The 17,601-nt window shown below is 35.8% G+C and overlaps 2 protein-coding genes across 6 annotated transcripts in view; one reads left to right on the plus strand and one right to left on the minus strand.

Annotated features, from left to right (window-relative positions):
- The window catches only part of JKAMP (JNK1/MAPK8 associated membrane protein), a 37,840-nt gene that overhangs the window by 14,055 nt on the left and 6,184 nt on the right, over positions 1–17,601 (plus strand). For 4 of the 5 annotated variants that reach the window (XM_077909479.1, XM_077909480.1, XM_077909481.1 and 1 more), the window contains 5 exons: positions 1,142–1,233; positions 1,788–1,942; positions 8,427–8,633; positions 10,591–10,772; positions 13,781–13,857. In XM_077909479.1, the coding sequence (XP_077765605.1) occupies positions 1,142–1,233; positions 1,788–1,942; positions 8,427–8,633; positions 10,591–10,772; positions 13,781–13,857 (713 nt within the window). The remainder of the gene's footprint in view (positions 1–1,141; positions 1,234–1,787; positions 1,943–8,426; positions 8,634–10,590; positions 10,773–13,780; positions 13,858–17,601) is intronic. The other variant, XM_077909482.1, reaches the window with a different exon arrangement.
- CCDC175 (coiled-coil domain containing 175) overlaps positions 1–17,601 on the minus strand; it is a 102,407-nt gene that overhangs the window by 5,758 nt on the left and 79,048 nt on the right. The window lies entirely within an intron of this gene.

The following is a 17,601-nucleotide window of genomic DNA, read 5'->3' on the forward strand; positions in this document are numbered from 1 at the left end:
GTATAGGGAGGATATTTTTCACGTGGGAGATTTGTTCTCTGCTTTCAGGGGGACAAAGGAGGGCTGAGTGTCCTTGCCCCTCTTGTTTCTTAAGTAACTTTTACTTAAAATGATCAGTATGTCAAAGTGGGACGTTTTGAGAGCCTGCCCTTGGCCCCCACAATAGTCATAAAATGCATAATTTTCTAAATTAATTCACATTTGACCACAGTTGTTTTGGATTTATTCTCCTCTAGGCTGTAGGTTCTTTGAGGGCAGAGACTCTTGTTTGTTGCTCTGTGGATCTTTAGAAATCCCTAGCCATGGAATCTGATACATAATGATGCACATTTATTGAATGAATGAAGGAAATCGGATGTCTCTGATGGAAAAAAAGAACTCCTTTAATAACTTCTCTAGGCCCCCCCCCCTTTTTTTTTTTTTGTAAAGAAGAACTTTATATTTTGCACAAGCCTTGAGAGCAGGGGGTTGATTCTAAGGTAGTTGTTCCCAGATATTGGTCAGAGGCCCAGGGACGACCTTGATGAAATTTTCACCTGTCCTCAACAAAAATGACGAAATGTAGGAGAGTAGAGTAAGCTTTTTGTAAAGGTGAATTTATTTACCTTAAATACATTTACCTCCTATTTTGAAATTATTATCTTTTCTGCTTTTCTGGTATTAAAATGTGTTCTATTATAAACGAAGGTGATATTCTATGTGTCTCTGTGTTTGTGTGCACACTTAATGTTCTGACTGGGCAAAATAAGAGGTGGTGATCCTCTATTAGTTTTCTAAATAAAAAATGAAAATGCAAAAGTCTAGACTAATCGAGGGGGACCAGCTGCTGGAGCCATTGGAGACATAATAGGTTAAGCTTTGAATTCAGGGGGTAGATGCCACTCTGCTGGTTGAGGGGTCTTAATCATTAGGAATAGCATTAACCACGAGGTTGCAGTATAACTTTCTGCAGTGTCACAGCGTAAAAGGGGAAATTTAACTTTAAAAATAATTGCATCTTTAAAAATAAAAACTTTTGTCTAATATGTATCACTTCTTATTGAACTGTGATGAGATACTTATGCCAAGTTCTTCAGCTGTTAATATATTATTTTTTATAATCACAAAAGATGTTACTTTACTGGCATTTGTTTTTAAAAAGCTGTCGATATTCAACCAGCATGCCTTGGACTTTACTGTGGGAAGACCCTATTATTTAAAAATGGCTCAACTGAAATATATGGAGAATGTGGGGTAAGTCTTAATTTTAACATTTGAATGTTATTTCATTGCTAAATTCTCTTTGCTTTTGAAGTATTTTCAAGTGTAAAATATCTTTTTTCTTCAATATCCTCATTAATTTATAAAAATGAGGCATTAATAAAATTCTTGTCATATTGTCCAAAATACATCTTAACAGTCACAGTTAAGTATTTTTAAAAACATTTTATAATTTTATAGTAATTTTTAATTACTTATTCTATAGTGCAGTGTCTTGGGCAGTAAGTTAATATTAAAACTCCAGAACTTTTCTCTGCAATTATTTTTATATAGCATTACTAAGTTTATGATTTAATGTTAGTCAACTATTTTAATAACTTAGCAAAAGGAATCTTTTGAAAGAGTGTTATACAGATGAACCAAATACAATGTAGATTTCTTTTACGTGTGCACTTTCTTTTTTATTTCTACAAGATGCGCATATATATATGTGTTTAAACTGAAATGAGATGTCTTTATAGAATGACTTTGGGATATTAATATTCTAAAATAATATCTGTACATAAAATACTGTTTTTATATTGTAGGTATGTCCGAGAGGACAGAGAACAAATGCACAGAAATATTGTCAGCCTTGCACAGAGTCTCCAGAACTTTATGATTGGCTGTATCTTGGATTTATGGCTATGCTTCCTCTTGTTTTACATTGGTTCTTCATTGAATGGTACTCGGGGAAAAAGAGGTTAGCACTTTGTGTGAATGTATCTGGATGGACTGATGTTAGAATAATGATAATTTAGAAGATCTTATGAAATAATTTTGCGGTGAACCTGTTTTTGCTTTATATTCTGATTACTTCTGACTGTGGCAAGAGAACTTAAATGATAAGGCATGCCTCAGTAATTATAAAGGGAAGTGTCCTTTGTTTTACTCTAAATGATCTTGAAAGAATTTTCTTTTCATTTCTCAATTGCAGTCTTTATGGGTTTTCTACAAAGAATTGATTATGATTACAAACTGTATATTGAACAAATTCTTTGTGATTTGATTTAATACTAGTTATATATAATGAAGTTAAAATGATATAGCTGCAACCTAATTATGAAAACTGATACTAAACATTAAATCAACATGCATTTATTGAGCTCTGTGTTTTATGTTTAGATCAGGGGAGGAGGTAAACAAATAACTGATGTGGTTTATAGTCATAATCTTATAGAGAAGACAAGTGTGTGTACAACTAATTATAATATAAATCAGTTTTTAAATATGAAGGGCACCTGGGTGGCTCAGTGGGCTAGGCATCTGACTCTTGGTTTTGTCTCAGGTCATGATCTCAGGGTCATGGGGGCCAGGCCTACAGCCTGCATGTAGGCTCTGTGCTCAGTGGGGAGTCTGTTACGAGATTCTCTCTAAAATAAATCTATAAAAAAAAGCATTATGAAGGGGCAGCCCCGGTGGCGCAGTGGTTTTAGCACCGCCTGCAGCCTAGGGTGTGATCCTGGAGACCCTGGATTGAGTCCCACATCAGGCTCTCTGCATGGTGCCTGCTTCTCCCTCTGCCTGTGTCTCTGCCTCTCTCTCTCTCTCTCTTTGTGTGCCTCTATGAATTTAAAAAAAAAAAGGCATTATGAAGAAAATACTCTGGAATCACAAATAATATAAGAGATAAATTGTGCCTGGTGGGATGTGAAAGACTTCAAAAGAACATTTTAGGGGCGGCCCCGGTGGCGCAGTGGCTTAGCGCTGCCTGCAGCCTGAGGTGTGATCCTGGAGACCTGGGATCCAGTCCCACGTCGAGCTCCCTGCATGGAGCCTGCTTCTCCCACTGCCTGTGTCTCTGCCTCTCTTTCTCTCTGAGTCTCTCATGAATAAATAAATAAAATCTTTAAAAAAAAAAACATTTTAGGCAGAGGAAATAGCAGGAACAGTGGCATGGAGGTATGAAATGTGTTGCTGTATCGAAGGTGGGACTGGAAGTAGTCTGGGTTGGTCAGTATGGATGGCTCATCAGAGAAGGGTAATAAACAGGAGAGTGGGAAAAGTAGATTGAGACCAGAATGTGAAAGTATGTTTGTTTATTTATTTGAGAAAGATAACGTGCTTGCGCGTGCGAGCAGAGGGAGAGATACAAGCCGACTCCGCGCTGAGTGTGGAGCTTGATGGCAGGGCATCATCCCTGAGATCATGATGTGAGCCAAAACCAAGAGTCAGTGGCCTAAAAGACTGAGCCACTCAGGTGCCTCCAGAATGTGAAGGTTCAAGGAAGTGAAAAAGTTTATACTGGGATTGAGGAGCTAAATTAGTATCTTCTCAGTATCTTTCTGCTTTAGGTCCTTTCCCTTTCACCACCTCTTCTCTGCCTCAGATGCTCTCTTCTCCTTCTGACTACAACTTTTTACCTAGCCGCTTTTTTTCCCTTCAGATTTCAGTTTAAATTATACCCATAGAAGACTTCATTGACCCAATCTACAGTAGGTCTGTCCCCCTTATTTTTCTTTTTTTAATAGCATTCTTCATTTTATTGGTTTTGTTTTGCATTTAGCATTCAATACAGTTTATGGTTAAGTTTATTACCTCCCATCTCCCGATTAGAAGTCTGTGAAGGCAGTGTCCATCTCTGTTTTCCATGGAATCTCCAGAAACCAGCACAGCAGCTGGCACATAACAGGTGCTCATTTAGTATTTGCTGAGTGAATGATTTATTGGTGAAGGTTTTTGTTTAGAGAAGTAGCATCACTGGCTGTATATTTTAGGAAAATGACTTCTGTAGACGGTAGATTAGAGGTGAGGCATATTAGAAGACTTTCCAAGAAGTAGGGATGGCTCGACTCCAGTAGTGTGGATGGTAGTGGAAAGGATAGGCCTATGGAAATAGAATTAGTAGTTTTCTGGATCCCACCTAATAAATCCAGGCTGATTATTTATCTTGGAAAAGCATTTGTTCTTTTTCAGATTGAACCGTGAATAGGTTTTTTTTTTTTTTTTTTTTTTTGTGAATAGGTTTTTTAAAAAGTAGCTCTCATCTTTTAATTTCTGTTTAGAACGATGAGAGATGGAGGCAAGAAAGGAGATGTGATAAATTGAAAGCTAAAGTGGAATAATTGCTCAGCTAGTTGGTTGGAACTTATCAGCCATAAGCAGGGAAGAGATGGGGGTATAGAGATGTAACTTACCAAATGCATTTGAATTAAAACATCAGGTATGTTTGGAGGGAGAGTCTTGGAGCAAAGGGTGGGGTTTGGTTTGAGGGTAGAGCCGAGGAGTGATTAGTGCTCAGGCGGGAAAAGCAAGTGGGTTTAAAAAGAAGGAGTTTGCATAATTTAGGTATGCTTTGCCTAGGAAATTGGCAGCAGAGTACATAAGAGCCATCATTTGCATTTTCCTGAGATGTTGCCCTTGTAACCAAGGAAGTAGAGGTCTACTTGTCTCAGGCTAGACCAGTGTTTCTCAACCTTTTATTCATTGTCACTTCCTTAAATAAGGAGCCTTTTTAGATACTCTTTTTTCCTAATTCCACCTACCCCAATAAAATTTTAATGTCATAAATGTTTATCTGTTTATGTTGTATATGCATCTATGTGCTATATATATTTGTGTGCATCCTATATATATAATATATATAATACATATATAATATATATATATATAATAAATATAAGATTATTTTATCCCCAAGAGCCAATTCTTTCCCTCTTAGGAGTGAAGTCACCCATTGAGAATGCATGGGCCAGACTCTCAGCAGAACTTTCCTTTCTGGTACTTTTGCTTTCCCCAGAGTTGAGTATTAATTTTTTTTTTTTAAAGATCAAGGCAAAGATAATCAAAATTTCGTAATTTTATGCAGTATAGTGAGAAGCTGTGCTTCTTATGTGATTTGTTCTTATTTGTTCTTATGAAAAGTAATTCATAACTTTTAAGATGTATTCATTCAGCAATCATTAAAGATGTTTGCAATGTGCCAGATGCTGTACTGGGTTGCCAGATTCAGAGATGCCTGAAATGTGGATGCTCACAGTCCAGTGGTTGAGATAGACAAGCCATCACAATATTTATGAGGTTCCATAATAGAGGTTTTTGGAGCATTTTAAGACTGGAATATAGAAGAAAGAAATTAATTTTGCCTCCTCAAAATAGGGTGGTGTCACAGAAGAAAAAACTGACTTTAAGCTGGACTTGAAGAGTGAGTAGATTTTGATAGGAATTGAAGAAAGAGCGGGAAAAAGATGTGCAAAAGTAATGGAGGCCAAAAAGCACACAGTATATTCAAGAAATGAGAGCTGAGTGTCCTATGAGAAATAAGGACTAATGAGACCAGGATATAAAGAGATTTGGGGCTACAGGAATCTTAGGAAATATTCATTAGACCTGGGGATAGCTCCAGAGCTGTTCTTAAAGGATACACAGCTTGCCAGATAGGTAAGTGAAGCATGCCCACATGTGTGGAGCCTTGGGGAGAAAAGGAAGGTAGCATGGGCAGGATATGTAGAAAATAATGCTGGTAAAGAGTATTTTTCCTGAAAGACAAGTGGGACTCATTGAATAGTCTAATAAGGGGAGATTTAGGATCTGATTTTGTTTTGTAAAGATTATGTGGTTGGCTGTAGACAGACTGAAAGGGGGCATGATGAGAAAAGAGACTAGTAAGGTTATAAAAGTAATAGCAAGAAATAAGGAGGTTGGGATATTGCTTCGAAAAATATGAATTCTATAAGGAAGCAAAATACTAGATTATATTATCTGAAATTGTAAATGTTTCTTTACATATTCACTATTTCCAACTGTGTAAAATCATGCAGGAGTTCTTCCAATAATATGGGCTAATTAGGAGTTCCAAGTGACACTCCTGCAAGAAATAATTGAAGTTTGGAAAAGATAATACTATTTAATACATTGCTGGTCTCACGGGAGATGGGATATCTCCAAGAATTCTCTTTTTTTAGAAAACAAACCAACCCACCCTAAGCTGTGGCCAGAGTGACAGAGCAGACAGTAGGAATGGACTGTTGCCTGCAGTTAATTGCTGCCAGCAGCAGGTACTGAATCTGAGGCAGCCAGTGTGAAGCTTGGACTCTCAAGAGGCTGAAGCCCAAGATGGTAGTGGGTAGCAGATCCTCTTTGCAGCTTCTCCATTCTCAGTTTAGGCCCATAAAACTCTTACTCATCAGTATTTATTAATGACTGTATACTCCATGATAACCAAATAAAATCACTATGAGAGTGGGTAGACAAACAATATAGTTATGCTTCCGAAGGACTGCAGAGAATGGGTTTTCGGCTATACACCATAAAACTGCAGCTTGTATAGTGCTTAAAGAAATGAAGGATGTAGTCCCAAAGATCTCCAAGAGTCAACAAGAAATTATTGGGAATGAACAAACAGATTGGTTTGAAAAAACAAAAAGAACTTCTAGAAATGAAATTTTTAAAATGGTAGGTCAGCAGATTAAACAGTTGAAGGCAGAATTAGTGCATTAGGAGATACATGTATCTGAAGAAATAATGCAATGCTGAGAGAAAAGGAGGTAGAAAACAGGAAATACATTAAGAGAAATGAAGCATAGGTTAAGAAACTAATATGTGTCTGTAATACCTGCTGGGAATCTAGTTAGGTTCAATTAAACATTATCTAGAGTCTACCATAGGTCATAACAGGCACTAGTTTACCTGGAAGGAACACAACTTGCCTACAAGGCAGCATCAACTTTTGAAGCAGTTGAGCTCAGCTGCAGGAAGATAAAATACACACTTGAGTGGGTGTGGGAGTCCAAGCTTAAGGTCTTTTGCCCTGAAGGAGCCAGTGTTTCTGTAACCTTTCCACGTAAGTATAGCTGCCAGAGTCCTGCAAGGGACATGCCAGTTATAAGAATTGCTGAAGTCAAACCAGACCATGGTGTCCCCATCAGATACTTATTGCTTATTTATAGTTCTCCTCAATCCAGATACAGTTGGCCAATCAAGGAATTGTTCGTATCCTAAGTAGTGTTGCCTGGCAGTAAAGTTGACATTTTACCCTTCTTTGGCTTCCAGAGAAACTGAGCTAGAGTTAACTGAAAGAGTCTTGTGTAAGAATGAAAAGTTTTATTAAATTTGTGCATAGTTTCTAATAAGAGTCTTCAGAAAAAATAGAGAAAATGAAGGAGAACCAACATTTAAAGATATATTTGGATTTTACAGAAATTGTGAAAAATAGATTTGCAGAATTGCTTCTGGGGAAGCAAAACACATTCCAAGCAGAATAAAGAAGAAATTCATACCTATTCACATTATAATTAAACTGGAAAACACCAAAAATGGATAAACAATGGAATGGGCACACAGAATATTATACAGCAGTGAAAATGACAACTTTAGGTATAAACAATACCATGGATAAATCTTGGAAATGTAATTTTGAATGGAAAAAAGATGTGTATCACTTTATAGTGTTTAAAAATAAGCAAAACTTGGGGTGCCTGGGTGGCTCTGTCACTTAAGCATCCAACTCTTGATTTTGGCTTAGGTCATGATCTCAGGGTGGTGAGATCAAGCCCCAAGTCAGGCTCCATGCTCAGTGGGGAGTGTGCTTAAGATTCTCTTTGCTCCTCTGCTCATGTGTGCTCTTTCTTTCTCTCTCTCTCTCTCTCAAATAAATAAATTTTTAAAAATAAGCAAAACTAGACAGAGTGGTTTTGAAGCATAATCTAGTTGGAATAAAAACTTCAGAAAAAGTGATAAAGAGAATTTAGTATAATGGTTACCTCTTGGGGAAGAGCCAGGATTAGGGAATGAGGAAGGAACAGAGGTAAATACAGGTTGCTAATGTTCTAGTTATTGAGTTAGATGATGAACTTATAATTTTTATTATTATACTTGATAACTAATCTGTATTAATATAGTTTTTTTCTGTGCTTTTTATATTTAAGATAATGATGCATAGGTAACTAAGACATTCTAAACAGTTGGGCAAGTCACTTGAGATAAAGGAACATTTTAATTTCTGCTCTTTACATTTAGAAAATACTGGCATAGTGTTATCTGGGATGAGAATCCCTTTTTTAGGATGGAGGGTTAAACTCAAGTGGTTTTCATGTTTGACTTTTCTGACCTATTTAGAAGATACTTTAGTTTCAGGATTTATCAGTTAAACATTCCTTTTAGAATCTGTATTTGGAACATACAAGTTTTCTTAAAGCCATCTAAATAGTGAAAATTTTCTGGTAATTGTGCTACTTTTGTTTTACTAGTTCCAGTGCACTTTTCCAGCACATCACTGCATTATTTGAATGCAGTATGGCAGCTATTATCACCTTACTTGTGAGTGATCCAGTTGGTGTTCTGTATATCCGTTCATGTCGAGTACTAATGCTTTCTGATTGGTATACGATGCTTTACAATCCAAGTCCCGACTATGTTACCACAGTGCACTGTACTCATGAAGCTGTCTACCCTCTGTAAGTATTTATATAGACTGAAGATCATTTAAAAAATGATAATTATAAATGTATTCATTTCAACAGATTATTGAAAAATGGCTTCTAGGCACTGGGGGAGATAGAAATGATTTTCTTCTCTTTAGGGAAGGGAATAGAAATGCATCTTAGTATAATACAAGTGAAAGTATTTTTGTGTTGGTGTTGAAGTGTGTAGAAGCATTTCTAAAATAAGCAATATCTGTTTTCTTTAAAAGAGAGTTTTAAGGAAAACCTTTATGATATGCAACAGAGAAGCAATATCTGACATAGATGAAAGAGTGTGGGCTTTGAAGCTAAAAACAGGCTTGAGTTTGAATCCGGAGCCACTGTGGTGACGTGATCATGTTAAGAGCTTGTAACCTCTGTTTTCCCATTGGTAAAAATGGAAATAATGGTACCTCATAAGGTGATTTTGAGGATTAAATAAGTCTGCACATATCAGACACCATGTGCAGTGCCTTACATACAAGATAGTAGCTGGCATTATTATTAGAGTTAATGTTTTTTTGTTTTTGTTTTTTTCCAAAGCAAATGTTTATAATTTTCATGAGAATGTTTTGTTTTAAAAATATTAAATCCATAAGACTCTATGTAATACTGTGCCAGACTACTTCATTTTTAGAATTTCTCTTGTTCATTTTGATGTTTTTTTCTTGGTAAAGGTGTAATATGAGAGTTTCCCATAGTTGTAGCAAGTTACCATTACATAATATGCTCAAGAAAATAGTCCTTTTTCTGCAGGTTCTTAAGAGTACTAAGTGGGAAAAACACCTGCAATGTAAAAAGTTCCAGATACAGAGATATGAACATCTTTCCACCTGCCTACTATTAAGCCCTGTAAATTACTTATTTCCTGTATATATGCTGTCTCTGTATATATACATATAATTTATATATAATACTGTATATAAAAGACCAGTAAAGTGTTCTCATTTGGTTTCAGAGTTTCAATTATTCTCTTTTCGTATATTATCCAGGGGACTGCCAACTTAACCTCGTTCTATTTAAAGAACTGAATAAGGGAATCAGATATTATATATAACCATCTTATTTAACACAAAATCAGATTTATTTATTGCTGGTCACATAGTGTTTTTCATACTATCTATAAAGCATATAGTAGGAGAGTCAGCAAATTCTAAGAACAGATGGCAAATTAGGTGCCCTCGACCCTCATTCTGTGGCCATACAGCCACATCCTCATACAACTTCATTGATCAGAATTTGAATTAAGTAGATATATATTTTTTCTCAGTAGCTTTACCAACAGTCACTGTGCAGTGGCCTGTCGGCTTTATTAATCATACAAATTAATATTGGTTTTATACATATTATTTACTTTACATAGCCATTTAATTGTAACTAGATGGCTAGACTGGAGCTAAACTTTTCAGAAAGCAGCAGGACTACCCAGAATGCCTGGCTGGCTTAGTTGGAAGATCTCAGGATTGAGATCTTGGGGTTGTGAGTTCAAGCCCCAGGTTGGGCATAGAGATTACTAAAAACAAACAAACAAAAAAAACAAAACTTAAAAAGAAAAAAAGCTTCAGGACTACCAAAAGTTATAGAAATTTTTTTCTTTGTGGGTCAACAGAAAGTAATGGCACAAAATTACCAGGAGCCTTTGGAACACTATTACATTGATTATTTTCTCCATTGGTATATATAGCCTTGTTCCTTACAGACTGAAAAATACCGGGATACTATACTGATAATTGTAGTTTTGAGGGGAACTTAGATGAGACACGGAACAGCATGCAAATTTCTATTATTAGAAACTTACTATAAAAAATGTTTACATTACTAAAACTTTGAGTTAGTAGGTTGACTTAATATACGTTTTAAACCTTTTTTAGCATCTATGATTTTAAATTGATCAGTAATAGATATTTTAAAGCATAATTTCAATGTTATGATTCCTTGACTTATTTTACAGGTACACTATTGTATTTATCTATTATGCATTCTGCTTGGTATTGATGATGCTACTCCGACCCCTTCTGGTAAAGAAGATTGCCTGTGGGTTAGGAAAGTCTGATCGATTTAAAAGTATTTATGCTGCACTTTACTTCTTCCCAATTTTAACTGTGCTTCAGGCAGTTGGTGGAGGCCTTTTATGTAAGTTTGATGGGTCAAGTCAATGAAATATATTTGTATATTTGATAAACAGTATATTCTCTATAACTTTGGATCTTTAAATTGTTTTTTTAATCCTTGAAAATATTTTTGCTAAAACATAATCAGTCTTATAAAAACAAAAAATGTGCTGCTTGGGATGGAATAGTCTCAAGTTAGTCAAAGCTGATTTCTATTTAGAGAATACTTTGTATCTGAAGCTTATAAACTAAGTAGGAATATTTAAAAAACCTGAGTATGAATTAAAAAGCAAGAACTTAAAAAACTTAAAAAAAATAAAAAGCAAGAACTTGTTTTTGCATGTAATATATGGAAGTTACTGTTGATGATATGTACTAACATTTATTATTAAGTTATGTCCTCAATTTTTGAGTGCCTTTATTAAAGCCATTTAGATACAGTAAAAGAATCTTCAGTATATTCTTTATTTCAATGTAGCCATTCATTTATTCAAGTATTTAGACTGAATATGACTCAAAAGAATAGGAAAAAGTTGGTGTTAAAGGGCTGACATACTAGTAGGAAAGCTATGAGTAGCTGAGACGATGTAGTATAGTACTTATTTGAATATGTGGCATTGAATATTGCAGGGATGTTAGATGCCATCTACGTGGAGCCTACCAAGGTACAGAGGGCAAGTCTTCTGGTCTAAAGGGGCTAGGCAAGACTGGCATCATTTTGTAGCTTGGTAATGAATTTGGCTCTAGAGGAGGATGGCACTGTGAAGGTGAGGCCAAGGGAAGAGGAAATTGGAGACTAGTCAGAAGTCTGTTATCCCTTATATTCTAGTTTATAGATGTATTGTTTCAGTTGGCCTGCATAGTACTTGAAAATGTATAGCTCCTTCTAGCTCCTACCATTTCCTGTTGTCTTAGATTTGGTTCACTTCTATTGTTTACCTGCCTGGCTGGCCTCTGTGGGTATGTGAGGTTGCTATTCTTGTTCTAGGGAATAGAGACCCACCCTTTAAGGATTTTAGGCAGAAGACTGGCATGCAAGTTAGAAAGAAAATTCCTAGCAGTGTAGAAGATGGATTGGCAGGGGACGAGGACCTAGGGGATCAGTTAAGAGGTTATTGCAGCTAGCCAAGTCTGACTGGCCTAAAGCAGAGAAGCACTGGGAATGGAGAGTATTTTGAAGATCAGTTAACTAGGTAACTGACTAAATATAGGGGTGAGGGAATAGGAGAATAGAGTAGCTTTCTGACTTAGTAACTACTGAATAGAGCAACAGAAGCAAATATTTGAAAAAGCAAATAAAATAGGTTGATGAGAAGTTATTAGGAAGAGGTCTGACAAATTCTACCTGCTTGGAATTTGGAAGCCAGTTTTTAAGTGTGATCTGCATCTGAACCACTAGGGGAATGAAAATGCAGATTCTCAGGCTTTACCCCCTAGGCCTAGTTGCTCAAAATCTCAAATTTTAAAACCTTGTAACAGCCATGCCTGAGTGCAAGACCTAAATGCTTCCATGAACCCAAGACCACCCTCTACTCCCCACAAGTTTGGGCCTTTTTAGAAACTTCTCTTTTTAACTTAGATGGCTTTTTACTACTCAGTCTTAGATTTGTAGCATTAGCAACATTAACTATTTATAAATTAAATAGGATTTGTGTGTGTGTGTGTGTGTGTGTGTGTGTGTGTGTGTGGTTGGTTCAGGACCTAATTACGGTCTATGAAATAAAAGGTTTTAAATGTCAAACAAGGCATTTAGTTATTTACTTAGTAAGTTGGAATTGAGCTTGTATAGATAAGTTAGAGTTTCTACATTCTGAATTAACATTTGAAATTGTTCCAAATGGGTTCCACTGCAATGTAGAATGATTAGTGGTTTCATAAATTGAAGTTGTTTTAAAATAATTATATGAAAAGTAATTCAAGATTTTATTAATGTTTTTGTTTGCTTTAGTGTGCTATAAATTGAAAACATTTTAAGAGAAAGTATTTTATAAAAAATTTTGCTTGAAGTAGAAAAATCTAGAATTTTCTTTTTAAAGATTTTATTTATTTATTCATGAGAGATACAGAGAGGCAGAGACACAGGCAGAGGGAAAAGCAGGCTCCATGCAGGGAGCCTGATGTGGGACTCGATCCCAGTACTCCGGGATCACACCCTGAGCTGAAGGCAGATGCTCAACCACTGAGCCACCCAGGCGTCCCAAAATATCTAGAATTTTGACATAAAGAACACTGAATGATGAGGTTACTGATATAGCAGCTTTTCTAAAGAGTAATTAAAACCATGTAGCTTTTTTCAACCAACATCCCCCATTTGGACCACAAAACAAAATTATTTGCATAATTACTTTCTCAATCCTCCCAAGTTTGGTACATACTAGTATTGTAGATGCATAGACAGAAACTAATCATTACATTCAATGGATGCCTTAAGGCAGGGGTCTTCAAAACTGGGCCAAGGATAGTTTTACATTTTTTAAACAGTAGAAAAAAATAAGGGGATCTTATCCAGGATAGTTTCAACATTCCTCTGCACTTTTCTTATTCCCACACTGAGTTGTGTTGCCCTTATCAAAAGGGCTATTTTTATCTGAAGTGTGGGTTTCTTATGGAGTCTGAGTTGACCATTATCTTTTTATTTTGGTTAAAAAAAATGGAGAGAGGGGTGCTCTGAGAGAGAGTAGTAATTCTTAATGTGTGAAAATTATATGAAATTTGGAATTTATTGCTCCTAGAGTTTTATTGGAACATAGCCACACCCATTCATTTGTGTATTGTCTGGCTGTTTCCCATTGCAATGGGGACTTGGGTTATTGAGACAGACTGTATGGCCCGCAAAGCCAAAAATATTTACTATCTGGTCCTTCACAGAAAGTTTCCTGACCCCTGCCTTAGGCCATTAGGGCTTAAGTCTCACAAAGGACTGGTTGAGAAAGTTTTCAACTATTGAGAGAATTTAAAAAACTGTCTGAATTATTTTGATGGTTTATTCAGAAAATTTAATTTTCAATATAATACCAATTTGTTTTTCAGATTATGCCTTCCCATACATTATATTAGTATTATCTTTGGTTACTCTGGCTGTGTACATGTCGGCTTCTGAAATAGAGGTAGGAAATCTTTTTTCCTTTGTTAAAGGTGTGTGTTTGTTTTTAATAAATTTAGCAATTGAGTAGGAGAATCTACCTATGATATGATAAGGTACGACTGATTGTTTTAGTAATCCTTAGCTAATTGATGGCACTCAGTAGCTTTTAGCATGTTAGTTAAGTTTATAAAATGTTGTATTTGCTAGGGAAATTAGTGCAGTAGCAGGCTTAAGTACCTAGTATGTTGGAGAAAAACAATCTTTTCACATAATTTACTCACATAGAAAATGTTTAATTATTGAAATGTTGAACGTTACTACTTTGAAGGAAACATGAACCGCTTTATGGTATATAGAACTAATTTTACACTTTATTTTACAATGGCAACACTGACAGTCATCAGTATTAAATACATTTTATACCCTTCTATATTTTGTTCCCAATTTTATTTTCTTGATTATGGATGTTTACTTTTGCATTCTAATATTTCGGTGACTTGGAAATAATATTATAGTCATACTAGTTTTGATACTTTTCCTGTTTCAAGATCTCCATTTTGTCTATCTTAGTTAGTATTTTATTGAAGGCCACTGTTAGAAAGAACTCTGAATTATACCTTTAACTTGAAAGGAATAAAAAAATGTTGCTTGCTAATCTAGGCACAGCCTTCAGCTGCATACTGCAGTTGATAAAGACGTGTGCTTTCTCATTCTTTCATAAAAAAGTTCAGCCCAAAGAAGGAAGTTGTCACCTATTTTGGAGTCATTGCTGTTGCTCCTTTTTCTGTTGCATTAGTGAAAGAGTGAAAGGGAATGACTTTCAGGTAGAATAGTAGTAGAGGAACCAAGCGAATGTTTTTGTGGTGATTCAGATCTTTTCATTTGTATACTATCTCCATTTCTCCTGTGTAATCTTTAGTCAACAATACAATATGTTCAAAGAAGATAAGCAGATTCATTTTGTCACCTTTGTCCATTCCAAGGAAAAACTTGAGGGAGGGAATGATTGGATAGTTCAATAAAATGAAGTTCTTGAATTTTTATTACCTATAACTACTATGGATAGTTAAATTAGCCTGAAACTTAGATCTTTGCTCCAGGAATCTCTTCCATATGAAATGTTCGTGTACTTCAATTAGCACTCTATAAAGAATCGGAATAGGGACCTGAATCAGGAAATTTAGTTCTGGTGAGTTGATGAGTCATTTAATAAGAGAGAGTTAGTAACCTCCTGCAAATTACATTTTAGTGTGTTTATTAGCACCTTTATTTTTATTTTTTTTTTTAAGATTTTATTTATTCATTCATGAGAGAGAGGAAGAGACACAGGCAGAGGGAGAAGCAGGCTCCATACAGGGAGCCCGATGTGAGACTCGACCCCGGGACTCCAGAACCACACCCTGGGCTGAAGGCAGGCGCTAAACCGCTGACCCACCCAGGGATTCCCTGTTAGCACCTTTAAATACTACTTTTGTAATAACTTGAAGTCTCCTATTTCTACATATTACAGAGCTGTTTAAAAATTAAAAGGAAATGTCATTTCTGCTCCCTTCTAATTATCCAGGCAGCAGACCCCAAGGATACTAGAAACTAAGGAAGTTGAGTTTATGTACCTCCTACTTCCCACCTATAAGACTCAGCTGCGGTGGATCAGGGCAGGAAGGAGGCCCATCATGTAGAGTTCCCTTCTAGTTCATATCTCAGAAGAAACTATAATGTTTCCAAGGTTGAATGGTGTTTTGGACTAGAATTTAGAGACATGGCCTCCTGTTTTGGTGCTGCTGCTGAGTGCCTATATGGTTGTTGAAAGCCTCAGTTTCCTCATCTGTAAAATGTAATGAGTGATTTCTTAGGTCCTTTTTAGGTCAAACATGGTGTGATGCTGAGGTTATTGCGTGGAAACAGTACATTTTATTTTCATTGAAGTATTAACCTAGAGTGTTATATTAGCTTTAGGTGTACAATATAATCATTCAACAATTCCATACATTATTCAGTGCTCATCATGATATGTGTCCTCTTAATCCCCTTTATTTCACCCACCTCCCCTCTGGTAACCACCAGTTCTCTGTATTTGAGTCTTTTTTCTTTTCTTTCTTTCTTTCTTTTTTTTTTTTTTGTTGTTGTTGTTGTTGATGATGTTGTTTTTGTCCCATTTTATCCCTTGTCTCTTAAATTCCACATGGGTGAAATCATATGGTATTTATCTTTCTCTGACTGACTTCACTTAGCATTGTACCCCTAGGTCCATCCATGTTGTTGCAAATGGCAAGATCTCATCCTTTTTTATGGCTAAGTAGTATTCCATTGTTTATATGTACCATACCTTTATCCATTCATCTGTCCATGGACACTTGGGTTCCTTCCATATCTTGGCTATGTAAATAATACTTCAATAAACATGGGGAGTGCATTTATCTTTTCAGATTAATTTTTTTGAGGAACCTCCATGCTGTTTTCCACCATGGCTGCACCATTTGGCATTCCCAGTGCACGAAGGTCATTTTTTCCCACATCTTTGGCAACATGTGTTTCTTGTGTTCTTGATTTTAGCCACTCTGACAGACATAAGATGACATCTCATTGTGCTTTTGATTTGCATTTCCCTGGTGATTAGTGATGTTGACCATCTTTTCCTGTGTTTCTTGGCCATCTCTATGTCTTTGGGACAATTGTCCAGGTCCTCTGCCCATTTTTAATCAGATTGTTTCTTGCGTGTTGAGTTGTAGAAGTTATAGGATACACACCCATATTAACGTCTTATCAGATGTATCACTTGCAGATATTTTCTCTGCTTCATTAGATTGCCTTTTTTGTTGATGGTTTCCTTCCCTACGTAACAGCTTTTTATTTTGGTGTAGTCTCAGTACTTTGTTTTTGCTTCTGTTTCCCTTGCCTGAGGAGACAGATCTAGCCACTGTCCAATTACTGCCTATTTTGTTCTAGGAATTTTATGGTTTCTGGTATCACATTTAGGTCTTAGTCCATTTTGAGTTTGTCTTTGTGTCTGGGGTAAGAAAATGGTCCAGTTTTGTTCTTTCGCATGTAGGTGTGCAATTTTCACAGCACTATTTATTGAAGAGACTCTCTTTCCTCGTTTTATTTACTCTTGCCTCCCTTGTCCTAGATTAATTTACTATATATGCTGGGGTTTATCTCAGCGCTTTCTGTTCTGTTCCATTGATTCATGTGTCTTTCTGTGCTAGTACCATACTGTTTTGATTATTACAGCTTTATAGAGTATCTTGAAATCTGGGATTGTCATTAAATCCAGCTTTGTTTTTCTTCCTCAGTATTGCTTTGGCTCTTTAGGGTTTTTTTTTTTGTGATTCCAAAGAAAATGCTGATTATTTGTTCTAGTTCTATAAAAAATGTTGCTATTTTGATAGGGATTGCATTAAATCATGGAATTTCCATTTGTGTCACCTACAGTTTCTTTCATCAGTGTTTTATTATTTTCAGAGTACAGGTCTTTCACTTCCTTAAGTTTATTCCTAGAGGTTTTATTATTTTTGTACAATGTAAGTGGGATTTTAAAAATCTTTCTCATTCTGCTACTTTGTTATTAGTGTATAGAAATTCAACAGATTTCTGTTCATTAATTTTGTATCCTGCAACTTCATTGAATTCATTTATCAGTTTTAGTAGTTTTTTGGTGGAGTCTAGGGTTTTCTATATATAGTATCATGTTATCTGCAAATAGTAGAAGTTTTACTTCTTCCTTACCAATTCAGATGTCTTTCCCTTTTTTTTGTTTTTCATTGCT

Source organism: Canis aureus, chromosome 9 (assembly GCF_053574225.1).
Source record: "Canis aureus isolate CA01 chromosome 9, VMU_Caureus_v.1.0, whole genome shotgun sequence".
NCBI lineage: Eukaryota > Metazoa > Chordata > Mammalia > Carnivora > Canidae > Canis > Canis aureus.